Source organism: Pelodiscus sinensis, chromosome 5 (assembly GCF_052426305.1).
Source record: "Pelodiscus sinensis isolate ZL-2025 chromosome 5, ASM5242630v1, whole genome shotgun sequence".
In the NCBI taxonomy this organism is placed as follows: Eukaryota; Metazoa; Chordata; order Testudines; family Trionychidae; genus Pelodiscus; species Pelodiscus sinensis.
The window spans coordinates 119214027-119229413 of NC_143056.1; the positions used below are offsets into that span (position 1 = coordinate 119214027).

The 15387-nt window shown below is 41.7% G+C and overlaps 1 protein-coding gene across 1 annotated transcript in view; it reads right to left on the minus strand.

Annotated features, from left to right (window-relative positions):
- Positions 1 to 15387, minus strand: part of LOC102451070 (mucin-5B-like) — a 69150-nt gene that overhangs the window by 20108 nt on the left and 33655 nt on the right. Inside the window, exons 18-31 of the mRNA XM_075928214.2 lie at positions 14928 to 15028; positions 14004 to 14155; positions 9391 to 9529; positions 9050 to 9160; positions 7865 to 8044; positions 7135 to 7371; positions 5586 to 5742; positions 5273 to 5401; positions 4428 to 4512; positions 4161 to 4198; positions 3247 to 3417; positions 1780 to 1854; positions 1482 to 1571; positions 330 to 589 (exon numbers count right to left, since the gene is read on the minus strand). Of these exons, the coding sequence (XP_075784329.2) occupies positions 330 to 589; positions 1482 to 1571; positions 1780 to 1854; positions 3247 to 3417; positions 4161 to 4198; positions 4428 to 4512; positions 5273 to 5401; positions 5586 to 5742; positions 7135 to 7371; positions 7865 to 8044; positions 9050 to 9160; positions 9391 to 9529; positions 14004 to 14155; positions 14928 to 15028 (1925 nt within the window). The remainder of the gene's footprint in view (positions 1 to 329; positions 590 to 1481; positions 1572 to 1779; positions 1855 to 3246; positions 3418 to 4160; positions 4199 to 4427; positions 4513 to 5272; positions 5402 to 5585; positions 5743 to 7134; positions 7372 to 7864; positions 8045 to 9049; positions 9161 to 9390; positions 9530 to 14003; positions 14156 to 14927; positions 15029 to 15387) is intronic.

A 15387-nucleotide genomic window follows, 5' to 3' on the forward strand; every position in this document is an offset into this window, starting at 1 on the left:
GTAAGGAACAGGTCACACAATTAAGCAACTAGCATGCAGAAATGACTATTCATTTTTTCTTTACTATGAGGCTCTTAAAACACATTATATATAATAATCAATGAAGACATCATACCTATTTACATGCTATACAATATTTTGTACACAACCCAGTATTGAGATCATGACCGCTGCTGATCAGTTTGAAAGAGTAATTTCCTAGCTTAGTTTACAGATCTTGCAGGCAGGGCACAAATATAATCCACATTTGCATTGTCCAAATTCCAGAGCAACAGCCCAAGTGCCAGGTGTCCCCTCCCTTTCCTGGTGTGTTATTTTTGGTCACTTACCTTTCTAGGAGGACTGAGATATGGACAGTCTCTCTCAGGAGTTACTTTGGGAGTAGATGTGTTTGTTGCACTTGTGGGAGTATTTTTGCAACGTCCACTCCTTGAAGCTGAATCACATTGGTAGCTGGGCTGCTCAGAACCTGTGCTCTGTCTTGGAGTGGTTGCACATTTTCCCTGGATTAATTCACTCTGGCATGAAGCATTACATATGGAGTAAAAGCACTGATCCAGACCATCAGTTGTCTGAGATATGATACTCCCTGTAAGATCAAAAGCATAATTACTAATTAAACTCAGATTGCCCATGAGTTTGCCATACTTTTCCAGTATTGTTGTCATGAACTATTGGTCTCCATGTGGCATAGTATCACTCTGAACAGGAAAATTCTCGTCTTCTCCCACATTGGCTACAAAACAAGCAGTAAATATTACTGGCTCAGGACGACTATTTACAGTGTATCTGATGGCCATAACCAGTTGTGGTAGTCAGCCTACAGTTCTCTGCCTACAGTTCTCTGCCTACAGCCTACAGTTCTCTGAATCCACTATAGCTGGCCTCATCCCAATGGCAGAGAATGGGAGAGCCTCTCATTCATTCAACTTGCAACTCTTCTGCCCATAGTTAAGTACATTAGTCAGAGTTGTACATCTACACCAAAAAGAAGCATTTAGCTCTAGAATAATGTTTGCTAGTGCTACTGTGTGCAGTATTCACAAAACAAAGTCAAGGGGATGGGATGGCTCAGGGTGCTGGCAACAGAAATAGCAGGGACTTTCATCAACCATCCTTGGGGAAAAGTTTATTGTAGATTTTAAGCCTTAAATTCTAAATAATTTGGATCCAGGGTTTGTAGTATAATAAAGACTGGATCTGGCTGAATGCATCAGCTTCAGGTGCATTGCCATAGAAAATAGAATAAGAATATCTGGCTACAGTATTTTGAGAATTACCAATTACAAGGATATTTTAGCCAGTTCAGAGATCTGACTGGTGGAAGAACAATGGTTGTTTTATAATTAGAGAACTGAAAACTCTGGCAGAGGGAATGTGTATTTGCTCAAGAGCTGGTATTTTACTGAACAGCCAAACATTTCTACCCTTATACAAAAGTGACACAGATGTAAGGAAGATCAAATTAGACTGCTACTTACCCTGCGATATCAGCCGTCCATTTACTTTGCAGTAGCATGGGGATGCTCTTGTTGCTGCTGTGAAAGGTGCTTCTATAATGTTCCGTAGTCCTACAATAATTAAATGTGGGTGACATTCTAATACTGTATCCTGGACTGGAAAGTGCTAAGTTTAATTCCTCCCCCTACCATCTTTGCATTCTATGTAACTGCAATGATTGGGAAAAACTGAAGGCTACAGAAAGAAGAAAAGTCAAATTCACTGGTCTTCCATTCCCTAGAAACCCTCTTTTCCATTCCCAGTCACCCAGGATCTCACCTGATCTCCGTGACTTTAGGAAATTGATTTCTGATTCTTCATCTGTACTTTCCTTAAGCACTATGGGGTTGGGCCCTGTTGGTTTGGAGACATGTAGGTTAGTTAGGTGGTGCTTCACCAGCCTATTTCATTTTGCCTTTGACTTCTCTCTTTTTAAAGCTATTATTCCATTACATGTCCTCTTACTGCTATTTCTGCAGTGAAGAAGCTACTGAGCAGTTTGGCCGATCTCTTATCATTTGTTCTCTCTTATCATTTGTTTGGCCTATCCTATATCATTTGTTCTAATTAAGTAGAACATCTATACTCTCTTTTCCCTTGTCCAAATTTATATCTGTGCTCTTTGTGCAAGAAGCAGTATGTTGGGGAGTTCTGTTCTTTGTTTTTGCTCTCATCTCTATATTGCTTTCTAATTTCTCCATTTTACCATCTACTTGTTTTTGGTTGATTCCCTGGTTTCAACTTCAGGTCTTTAAAAAGTTTTGGGGGGAACACCATTGATCTTTCCCCACCATATTATCTTTGTAATAGGAGGATTTTTAAATTTGTCTTAAATATGGGGTCTTCCAGAAACAAACAATTGGATAGAGGTGCATTTCTTTGCAATGATGATCCATGCAAATTGGCTGACATCTGGTTGCAGGGCAAGGATAGTGCTGTGAACAATGGGACAGGGGGCAGAAGAAAAGGTTTAGAAAAAAAGGTTGGCATTAGAGTGATATGACATTGATGCTGTTGTGAGCTAATAGGGTGCAAATTAAAATAGCCACTGATGCTGCTATAAAAGATATACTGGGGAGCTGCAAAAGTGACATAAAAGCATATTTGCTCCCAAATGTCTGGTCCTTCAGTTCAGCCAGACTAGATTATGTAGTTCCATCTGTCTGAGACAGTCTTGAATATATACAGTCCTTACACATTCACTGTATTATACATATGGGCTATGTCTAGACTGGCATGATTTTGCAGAAATACTTTTAACGGAAAAGTTTTTCCGTTAAAAGTATTTCCGCAAAAGAGCATCTAGATTGGCACGGATGCTTTTGCGCAAAAAGTGCTTTTGCAAAAAAGCATCCATGGCCAGTATAGATGCACTTTTGTGCAAGAAAGCTCCGATGGCCATTTTAGCCACCGGGCTTTCTTGCGCAAAAAATTAAGGTGCCTGTCTACATTGGCCCTCTTGCACAAGTATTCTTGTGCAAGAGGGCTTATCCCTGAGCGGGAGTGTCAAAGTATTTGCACAAGAAGCACTGAATTCTTACATTAGAATATCAGTGCTCTTGCGCAAATTCACGCGGCCAGTGTAGACAGCTGGCAATTTTTTGCGCAAAAGTGGCTACTTTTGTGCAAAATTTTGCCAGTCTAGACGCACCCGTGGTGTTTTTCAAGAACTAGGAATGTTGGTACAATTGCAAATATTGATATTAACTAAAATACACCAAAACTTAGATAAACAAAATCTAATACCTGGCTCCTCCAGAGCAGGCACCATTGTGGGAGATGTTCCACAAGGAATGAATGTTCTAATGATAGTTGCATTTGGGCCACAGACAGCCTTCCAGCAGCTAACCCCATCTGTTTGACTGTATATAGTTTCATTTAAGGCGTAGGTCTTTTCCTGGTAGCAGCAGAGGCAGTCTGAGGCAATGAGAGGGTAAATGCAATGGCAGCACATAACATCACATCACAAACAGATATAAACAAAGACAAAAAAACCCAGATTTGCCACAATCCACCCCAAATGGATCTCACTTTTGCACTGCTGGTGGCCAGAAAGCTGGTTTCACTTGCTCCCCAAAGAGTCTTTTTGTGTGAAAGGAAATATTGGATTACATGAAGCCATAATTAGCATAGCACTGCTATTTTAAGCCAGCCCTGTAGTTTGCAGGCATTCTCAGAAGAAAGGGAGTGTAGTTAGGATATCCCTATGCACTGGTAATACCCTCTATGACATAGTGGCTTCCCAGAAAGCTATTGCACATCAGGTAACCACTATAAACAACTTTAAATACATGAAAAGCCTCTCAGAGCTCCAGGGAATGTGTGCTAAGGAACACAAGAAAAAAAAGAAATATTTGCTCAAGTGATATAAAGATTATAAAGGGGGCAGCTGTGTGGTGCAATGAATACAGCATTAGACTGGGATTAGGGAGAGCTGGGTTGTACTTCTAGCTCTAGCGCTGACCTATTTTGTGACCACAAGCAAGTCAATTTACCTCTGTTCCCCACCTACTCTTGATCTATCTTGTCTATCTAGATAGCAAGCTCTTCAGGAGAGAGGCGGCCTCTCACAATGTGTTACATACCCATCACAGCAGGCCCCACCTCTGTTGGGGTTTCTTTAGGCTACCAGAATATATTTATTAATTATTGACAGTTACCCTTGGAGTCTTCTGTGCACAGTTTTTCTTTAGTGTCGCTGTGGACAAACAAAAAACAAATGTGATTCATTCTTTCTTGCCTGTAAGCCTTAGAGAATAGCAGCATAAATCCACAACTGTATCCAATGAAAAAGAACCATTTTTTTGTGAAGAAGCTGACGAGAGCCTGAATCTCTGAGCTGCAGAGATTCTCTACTAGCAGAGCCCTCGTAATACCTGGCTAGCACGTGAGCTCTATCCATACTTCTTGCCATCCCCCTGACCTACCATGACAGGCAGTCCAGCAGCGAGACACACTCCCTTTGTTCTTCATCATAATATGGCTTCTCCGGGCTGCATTCTGGGTAACAGCCTGGAAAGTGAGCAAAGAGCATGGAGTCTTTTGCCTCCGTAGGAAAGACCCAAGATGCAAACACACACTCTGAAGCAGCAGTGAAAGATTTGTCTTCACAGACAGGGCTGGGATTCTTCAAGAATACATCATCTGTCCCCTTTTCTCTCTCTCTCTCTCTCTCTCTCTCTCTAATGAGCAACTATTAATTGACATTAGATAACTCTCTTATAACCATAGCATTAGCGATGCACTAACTCTGCAAGACTTTGAAGGCATCAGGCTATGTCTGCCCTGACTTACAGCCCTTGAGAACAATACTTTCACTGAGGCCTGGTCTACACTAGACTAGTGAGGCTGGCTTAAAGTACACCATGTCAATTTACATTAAGCCGAGCTGCTGCAGCATCTTCGCTATAGGAGGCCAACACTTTCCTGTTGGCTTTCCTTACTCCTCACAGAATGAGGCATACCGAACATCCAGCAGGGACTGCCCTCAGCATTTTATTTGGGGGAGGGTCTATACTAGACCCGCTAAATCGAATGCTAGAAGATTGACCACCAGCGAGTCAATCTTCTCCATAGTGTAGACAAGCCCATAAGGAGTAAGGGAGGGAAGAATTTAGCCAATGATGCTCTGGGGGAGTGTGATTAGGCTTCCAAGGGAAGAAAAAGTGATCTTGTTGCTTAGGACATTCAAAAAAAGATTGGGCTAGTTTAGGCACCTATAGTACAGCACTTAAAATGTGCTTAAGACCTACTGAATGCAAACAAGAGCTACCTTCTAAACTATACAACGGGTTACCACATTTTCCCTGTGGATTTTTGCAGGTCTTTAAACAAGGGGCTCCACAAGGCCTGTAGAACCATTCATGTTTGTCAGGCGGATTGTAGTAATCACAGAACACAGCTGTAAAAGAAAAAAAAAAGCCAAATCTCAGAGCTATGGATAAGGTCCATCTTCTAATTCTTAAAAGCACTAGAGCTCATGAGTCATGCACCTGCATAGATGTTAGGATTTTCCCCCTCTTAGGAATATGCCTGGCCGCACAGACACTGCTTCTTAATGTGCATTTGCACTTTTGAGTACTTACGACAAATTCTAGGGCTCCTCCAATCAGTGCAAACACCAATTCTATTACAACTTCTTGAATAAGCAGCTACCGAGGTGCAGAAGCACTCACAGTCTCCCACGCTGTCACAGCCACAGAAGTCTGACACACAAGACTCATAATATGGCATCGGGTTGATCTAACAAAATAAAAAAAAACTCTGTTATATCACATACTGCTTCCCAGTACTTTTTCTTCAGAGGAGAGAAAGGGCTCTAAAGTCAGATCTACACTGCACTTGGAAGGTCAGCTGAAGGGATTCAACTCTGGCTACGTACAATGCATAGGTGAGGTTGGCTTACCTTAAGCCGAACCATGATGGCATCCACACTGCGGGAGGACAATAGGAACAAATTCTCCCATTGGTTTGCCTTACTCCTTGCAGAGGAGTATTGGATGCTGGCAGGGGCTACCCTCAGTATTTGATTTACAGGTCTATACTAGACCCATTAAATAGAACATTAGAAGATCGACTTCTGAAGCATCAATTTTCCGGTAAGTATAGACGTGCCCTAAAAGTATGCCATTCAGTGGCAGTTTCTTTAGAAGAATTTGGATGAGTCTAAGAGGCAAAGTTGATGTTTATGTATATGGGGATCTGGCTGTTTGACTAGCATTTTAAGTTGCCTTGTTTTCATTTGTTTGGATTGTTTTGGTAGAGCTGGAACTTATTAAGTACTGTGATTCAAATGTCTACAATGATGAAACTTGCACTGATGGTTGCTGCAGAATTTATGCTCTCTTGGACAAGGTTAGAGCTATTTAGAATAGTTATCTACTGTGAAACTCTTCTAATAGGCAGGTATCACTTCAAAGTAAGTAGGATAAAATCTTCGTTCCACTGAATTCAACTGGGCCATGATTTCACTTGTCTTTGGCAACCATATGCTATATTATTCCAAAGGTTTCCAGCCAATTTCCAATATTCCTCTCTGCCAGCCAAAAATTATATTTTGGGTCTTTGGTGAACTAGGGGTCACCAAATGAAATTAATAGGTAGCAGGTTAAAAGCAAACAAAAGGAAGTTTTCTTCCCACAGCACACAGTCAACCTGTGGAACTCCTTGCCAGAGGATGTTGTAAAGACCAGGACTTTAACAGCGTTCAAAAAAGAACTAGATAAAATCATGGAGGATAGGTCCATCAATGGCTATTAGCCAAGATTGAAAGAAATGGTGACAGGAGAGGGTTCACTTAATGATTATCTGTTCTGGTCACTCCCTCTGGGGCATCTAGTATTGGCCACTGTCAGCAGACAGGATACTGGGCTAGTTGGACCTTTGGTCTGATCCAGTATGGCTGTTCTTATGTTCTTATGGTCACTTAAAACATGTTTCACTCTATATTTCCTTCAGATGGATATAGTAGGATTTCACTGGTGTAACAGTGAAAGGGTGGTCTATGTAGTCCTTCTGTTTTTGTGGGTTTGCATAGCTTTCTTCAATAGTAATAAGATTTGTGTATGTAAATTTGCTGCACAGAGATGACAGAAAATGCCTCTGAAGTGTTAAGAGTATAATGAGAGAGATCACCTTACTGTGGCAGGCTCCAAAGAGATCACTCTTGATAATACTGCAGTGCTTTTGCCCCAGTACAGATTTGAAAGGCTGATCAGCACACGGGTCAGTCGTGTTTATGTTTGAGCAGCTGCTGGTGACTTTCCAGCTGTTCCCAAACTCCTGCACTCTCATCTCCACTGACAGCCCTCTGCTGGTAAAGTCATTCTTTGAACGGCCATCAAAATCACCGCACAGGCCACAGACTTTTCCCTAAAGAATATATACAGCTTAAAATAAGTGGTCTTTAAAAAACAACACAAGGCCTGCTTTTGCACAGAACATGAATTAACAAATTAATAGTAAAAGACAAGAAAAAAATATTTGCAAATTCTAAATATTCCTGAGAACACACCAACCTGCTGAAGACTTCTTGAAAAGAACTGAGGTATAAATGATAAGGTATAACCATTAAAGACCTGTATAGTCTTGTATTCCTTCTTGGATGTGAACATGAAATAATTTAACTATGGCAAAAATTAGTGTCCTATTTTCCATTAGAATTAATTCTTTTTCATACTCCAATTTTTAAACAGGGGTTCCATTTTTGCAGACATAATTCTGAGATGTCACCCTCCCTAAAATTCTGCCCATTCATTACTGAAAGAAAACCAGGGAGCACTATTAATCATTAGCACATAACTGTCTTTCACAAAAATGGAGGTCATTTGAAAGTCAGTCCCCCAGTAGCTGCACTTGTACCCACCTGGAAAGATGGTGCCACTAGAACAATTACTGTGGTCTTTTGATCCCACATGAAAGTCATTCCCTGGGATGTTTCAATCACAATATAAACCCCCCTGAGATCCAACTTGTAATTCTTTACAGCATCTGGCTCAGTGGTTATTTCTTGAATTTTTCCTTCCAGGAGCCTGATTTCAGTGTTCTAGAATAAGGAATTAAATTGCACTGAAGAAAACAAGAATGGAATCACAACTGACTAAAAAACATAGTTTTGTCAGACAGACACACATTTATCTCATTCTATACTGAAGTTCCATTCAGCCTATTTCTTTTACCCTTCATCCTCTGAATCTTGGCCAAGCCCCCACCAGGGTAACTTGTACCCAGGCACCAATACTGAAATCAATAGGGCAGAATTTTTGTCCCATGCTCCTTGGCCACAGAATCTTGTAGGGTCACTCTCTTAAAAAAAAAACTTTTCTTGGTCACAGAAATCCACTTCCTCTGGAAATTCAGCTGCCATCTTTCTGTCTTAGCAGCTCCCTGAAACACAAGACACTCACGTGTGCTGAAACTCTTATTATGCATACTTGTCTCTTCTTGTTCCCGAAAGGTATGTCTACACAGCAGAGTTAGTTTGGAATAACATCCATTATTTCAAAATAACATTATGCGCTGTCTTCACAAGAAGCCCATTATTTTGAAATAAATTTGAAACCATGGGCTTCATTCTCAGATTTCCTGTAAATTTCATTGTACGAGGATTAAGGAACTTAGTAAAATAGCGATTTATTTTGAAATAAGTGCCGGGTAGACTGTGCCAAATTTCAAAATAAACTATTTAGAAATAAGCTACACAATTTGTGTAGCTCAAATTGTGTAACTTATTTTGAGGTATGTGCAACTGCATAGATGTATCCCAAGTGTCCCACACTCCTTTCACACACTCATTTGTTGCTGTCTTTCCTGCTTCCCTCCTTTCCACAACTTAAATGCCCACTTCTTCCTCTTCTGACCTACTCCACAGGCCCATCCCTTCCCATCCTCACCTACCACTGCTTTTGGCTATATGGTTTCATTTGGAGAGTCTCTAATATTAGTTGTCTCACAGTCTTATGGTATAGTAAATTCATTGCTCACAAAATTAAGACAGATTTCCCATTCCATCAGCCACTGCCACAATACCCAGAGTTAAGGCTGGACTCACCTCCAAAATCACTGTGATCTTCAAGGAACAGATGGACAGTGATTTTCCACATGCATTGTTTTGAGTTACAATCCGGAAGGTGCCATCATTGGGGTTACTGGGGCAAAAGTCCTTACACAAATAAAGAAAAGCACATCAGAACTTGTTATCTGAGTTGTGCACATCTTAGAAATGTCCAGGAGGGAGTTGTAAATGAGCTGCATTGCTGATATTTGATGCCATATTTCTTGACTTTTTCTGTGGTTGTTCAGAAAAAGTTACAAGTGGGATTTTTAAGAGCTCAGCATTGGCCTATATCTGCTCATGTTGAAGTTCTCAGACAGGTCCTAGCGCTTTGTTACCTGCGCTAGAATATAATCGCAGTCTCCCATAAAGTCAAAATTTTCTCCATCGAAGCTCAAGTAATGTCCATTTCCATACACAGTGCATGTTCCCTGGCACGGGTTCTCTGTACAGTTCCACTGTCGGTTGTTACACGTGCTAGGAAGTGGAAGGCAACAGGTTACAATCTTTACCACAGAGACAGTTTTACGTACCTCTGGGTAGGTACAGAATTACTGAAAATGTTAAATGAATCCATGCTAATGGGTCGCAGACCACAATGGCCTTTCAGACTGGCAGCGCTGAACTGTAAGCTGCTTTGAGGCCTTGGCTTAACAATTGCAAAACCACCAGGAATGTTTAATATTGACTGTCAAAGCTGAGCTGCAGGTAGCCAGATCTAATAGTTAGAGCCAGAGTCCACTCACAAGATAGGAGTAAAATATCAGCTGGATCAGGATAGCAGGGGGTCAGATGTACAAGACAAAATGGAGATCTGAACCACAAATCAGATGCCAGGAGTCAAGTTGCTGCTAATAGAAAGATTGGAATGTGTCTGCTCTTATGAACCTTGCAGGCCTGGGTTCAAAATCTTTGGATCATGTTATTTAGACACACATCTAACTTTTACATTTTTATTCTTTGGGTTGTTTACGGCGGGCGAGTGGGTGATTCGGGAAGGAGCTCACTCTGGAGAAAGCCTTTTCAATACCAACGAAACAGCCTGGGACAAAGACAGCACTTAGTTACATGGCTGTGTATCTCTTTTAAATTCTGTTCACTTGCCTGAATTAAACCAGATTCAGACCCGGTTGACCAACAGCAGAATTGTTAGTCAGTGAGTTCTTCAAGGCAGGGTATCTAGGTGTGACTAATATAATGTATAAGGGTGGTCTGACCACTTACATTAAAACTTAATGTTCATACAAAATGGTCAACAACTGCCCCCAGGCCAAATAGTCTTATGGCTTTTGGCTCTCCCTTCGTCTTTGTGTCTCACTCAAGATGCTTTTCAGGAGATGGCTATGTCAGTGTCTCCTAGACAGCCAAACATTTACTCTTCCTGACAGATCTACACGACCTCTCTGACACACCCCTCCTTGTGGCGGTGGTCCTTCAAAGAGGTCAGACCAAGGTGCTCAGCCATAAACTGCAGGCACTGCATAAACTATAGCAGCAGCTGGCAGAATTCAGCTATTGCCTGAGAACTGCATGTACAGGAGACAGTGATCTGTATTGCAGGATTTGGGGAAATGTCCTCAAACTCTGCTGGAATTTCATTCCTTGTGTAAGTCTCAGCTGTGCCCAACAGTTATGGGGACTGAATGGATAACAGTGCTGAAAGCCCTGGGATATCAGTGAAGCCACAAAACCCTCAACAAGGTATGTGTGATCTCCCTCCATGGCCAATCAACTCTGCCATGGCTGCGGAGGGGGAAGCCTAGTCCCCACTCATTTTGAGATGCCTACAGCACACATGGACTCCAGCACAGAGCATTCCATGTGTGCAGGTGAACACAAGGAAGCAATTAGATACTCATAAACTTTTAGGCCAGCAGGGATGCTCATGATCATCTAGTCTGACCTCCTGCGCATTGCTGTACTAGACCCCTAACCTCTGGCTGAGTCATTGAAATCCTCAAATCATGGTTTAAACCCTCCAAGTTACAAAGAATCCACCACTTACACTAGTTTAAACCTGTAAGTAACCCACGCTCCATGTTTCAGAAGAAGGCAGAAACCCCCAGGGTCTTTGCCAATCTGACTCAGGAGAAAATTCCTTCCTGATCCCTTATATGGTGATCAGTTAGCCGTACTTCCCTGTATGTCCTGGAAATACCTCCCTTGATGGTGCCTAGGACTACATTAGCCTTTTTCAGGGCCACTTCACACTGCTGGGTCATAATCAGCCTGTGGTCAATCAATACACTCAGGTCTCTCTCCTCCTCTGTTGCTTCCAATTGAAAAATCCCCAGCTTACAGCAAAAATCGTTATTGTTAGCCCTTAAGTGCATGACCTTGCACTTTGCACTAATACATTTTATCCCATTTCTATTACTCCAGATTTCAAGGTACTCCAGTTCCTATTGTATGATATCCCAGAATCTTCTACATTGGCACTACCTCCCAACTTTGTGTCATCCTCAATTTGATTAACACACTCTTTTTTGGATGAAAGTCATTCATAAAAGTGCTATATAAGACAGGTCCCAAGATTGATCCCTGAGGAATTACTCAATTAGTAACTTCCCGCTAGCCCATAAGTTCACCTTTCAGTGTGACCCACTGTAAGTATCCCCTTTACTCAGCTTCTTATCTACCATTCGATTCTCATTTTAATCCCCATCTTCTCCATGTGGAATTGAATCAAATGTCTTGCTGGCATTCAGGTCGATTCGGTTTACTGCATTTCCTTTGCCTAAAAAATCAGTTATCTTCTCAAAGGAGATCGGGACTGTCTGGAATGATCAACCTTTTGTAAAACTAAGTTATTTTTATGCCATTACCATTTACCTCTATTCCCTTAGGGTGTGTCTAGACTACATGGCTCTGTTGACAGAGCCATGTAGTTGAGTTTACTCAGCAAAGGGAAATGAAGTGGCAATTTAAATAATTGCCGCTTCATTTACATCAAAATGGCTGCCGCACTGTGCAGATCAGCTGTTTGTAGGCACAGCACGGCAGTGTAGACGGGGATCTGCCTATCCCAGAACCCTTCATCGACAGATCCTTGTGGCTTACAGGATCTTCCAACGAAGGGTTCTGGGGTCAGCAGATCCCCGTCTAGACTGCTGCGCTGTGCTGACAAACAGCTGATCAGCACAGCGCGGCAGCCATTTTGATGTAAATGAAGTGGCAACTATTTAAATCGCCGCTTCATTTCCCTTTTCTGAGTAAACTCATCTACATGGCTCCATTGATGGAGCCATGTAGTCTAGACACACCCTTAGCTACTTTCTCTTTCAAACTTTGTTCCAAAACCTTGCATACAATTGAGGTCAAATAACAGGCCTGTAGTTTCCCAGATCTTTTTTTTTTCTTTCATAAAATAGGCCCTATACTGGCAATTCTACTGTCATAAAGTGACCCCCAAATTTATAAATTCATCATAAGTCATTATTATTGGGCTTGCAATTTCATGAGTCAGTTCCTGTAATGTTCTTGGGTGGAAATGATCTGTTCCCCTTTCCTCAATTTGATTCCATTAAACTGTTTGGCTGTGTCTGCATTGGCACCCCTTTCCGGAAAAGGGATGCTAATGTAGACTTCGGAATTGCAAATTCCGCGGGGGATTTAAATATCCCCCGCGGCATTTGCATTTACATGGCTGCCGCTTTTTTCCGGCTTGGGGATAAGCCGGAGAAAAGCTCCAGTCTAGACGTGATTCTCCGGAAAATAAGCCCTTTTCCAGAGGATCTCTTATTCCAACTTGTAGGCTTATTTTCCGGAGAATCACATCTAGACTGGCGCTTTTCTCCGGCTTATTCCCAAGCCGGAAAAAAGCGGCAGCCATGTTAATGCAAATGCCGCGGGGGATATTTAAATCCCCCGCGGAATTTGCAATTCCGAAGTCTACATTAGCATCCCTTTTCCGGAAAGGGGTGCCAATATAGACACAGCCTCTGTGTTTAACTTCCATCTCAGATGTGCTCATTTCTACTTCTATATTCACATTTCCACTAGTTCCCCTGCCACTGCCCCTAAGATCCTCACTAGCCTTATTAAAATCTGATGTAAAATATTTGTTTAGGTATTGGGCCATGTCTAGATTATTTTTAATACCCTCCCGCTTCCATGTTTAGTGGCCCAACCTCTTTCCTGGCTGTTTTTTATTTGTATGGCGATAGAACCTTGTAATCCCAGTTTTAATCTCTTTATGCAAAGTCTAGCTCTCACTGGCTTTTGGAATTTGTCACTTTTTCCACTATGCTTTCTGACCTTCAAGAAGTATCTTTCCTTGCTGATCTAGCCCACCTTCCATTCCTTGCAGGGGTCCTGCTTTCTCTGTTTGAGCTGCTTGCTCACCCCACTTGGTCTTCCACTTTTCCCTATGATTCCTCCCCACCCCGCCTTTGCTTAGGATGCAAGCATCAGATTGTTTCTACAACTTGACTTAAAGCAATTCCACATTCCGATCCTTGAGTTCTTCAGTCCAGTCCACTTTCCTAACTACTTCTTTATTTTTTTAAGTGGCTGAGCCCTGTGTGGAGAGGTCAGTAAGGATTGTAGCCACCATATAATATGAAATTAAGCCCTTTGTGCTGTCTCACACCATATACCTGTGTAATAATAGCTGCAGTCTTTCTCTGAACCAGGCAGGGATTTTCATGTGTAATGCTTCCAAAAAAGTTGGTACAGAAGAGGTCCAAAGTAATGTAAGGGGGAGATTATACCAGTTGTACCCGTGTACCCACATGAATTGGTGCAATATAGTGCAGAGAGGCAAGAGTAACAGCTTTCCCCTTTCATTTCCAGTGGAAGTGTGGGGTACTGAAGTGAAGCTTTCCTAATGCATAAGATGATCCTGCAGAGATCACAAAATGCATCCTGTTTCTGCACATGAACTGCCCTGCATTGTACTGGTTATTAACCTAATGAAGAAGCAATTATAAGACTTTGCAGAACATCATACCATGTGTTACAGTGGACTGTGATATTTTCCCCAGGATTATAGAAATTTCCTCCATGGACACATGGGCACTGGTTCTCAGAAATGCAGCCCCCTTTACCATCAGACACGAGCCCATTGGGGCACATGCAGCCAGAAATACATTCTGTGACATACTGTGAACATACAAATACAATATAAGGTTATGCCTTAATCATCCAGGAAGTAGAAAGAAAACACTGAGACAATTAGCGCTGGGTGCTAAATTGCAGTTGCCAAATGAGAAGCCAAGCAGGGATCATTCTAAGAAACAGGTCCATGATATTCAGTTGGAACCCAAGGCTGTGTCTACATTAGCCCCTATTCCGTAATAGGGATGCAAATGTAGCACTTTGGAATAGGCAAATCCACGGGGAATTTGAATATCCCCCGCGGTATTTGCATTAACATGGCTGCCGCTTTTTTCCGGCTTGTAGATGAGCCAGAGAAAAGCGCCAGTCTGGACGCGATCCTCCGGAAAATAAGCCCTTTTCCTGAGGATCTCTTATTCCTACTTGAAAGTACTTTCTACAACTTGAAAGTACTTTCAAGTAGGAATAAGAGATCCTATTCCAAAGTGCTACATTTGCATCCCTATTACGGAATAGGGGCCAATGTAGACACAGCCTTGCAACTGTTTCACAGATCTATGGTTTTCTATGCATTAATCTATTCTTACAAGTGGGAAATAAGATTTTAAAAAAATCATCAAACCAGATTGCTGCATATCTATTAACATGAACAACTACAAGCATGATAACAAGCATGGTAACTGTAGCTTCTTTACTTTTATCAGTGAAAACGGTGGTTTCTGAGCAGCGCAATGTTAGCATTTGTAAAGCATAATCATGCATGCAAAAAACTAAAGAAGTCTTGCAAGTTCCTATTGATATGAACATAACCCCTTACACACTGCATGTCCTGTGTCTTACAACTTTTCTGACACTCAGATCCAATTGCTCCTAGGCCAGCAGAGCTGCAGTCAAAGTAATACATGGGAGCGGGACAGTCTACAAGAGAGAAAAGCCATTACAGAAATATCAGTTGGTGAAATTGGAGTGCATGCCATCAAACAATCTGTCCGAACCTTGACAGTTCCTAAAAGACATGACTAAACATGTCAGCTAAGACTGGAGGAAAATCTTTTATATAATTTTGAGCTGTTGACTGAATTCATAAAGTGAAGCTGACAGACATTTTGGGGGGGGGGGGCGTTTTCAGACATTTTCCCCATTGATGGAACTTTATCAAGAGCAAATATTTTTCTAAAAAATGTAAAATTAAAATTCCACAAAAATGAGGAGTACAGGATCTGCCAAAAAAGCTCCCCACTGTCGGAAGTGCTGCGGCTACACTTTACTTTCACTTT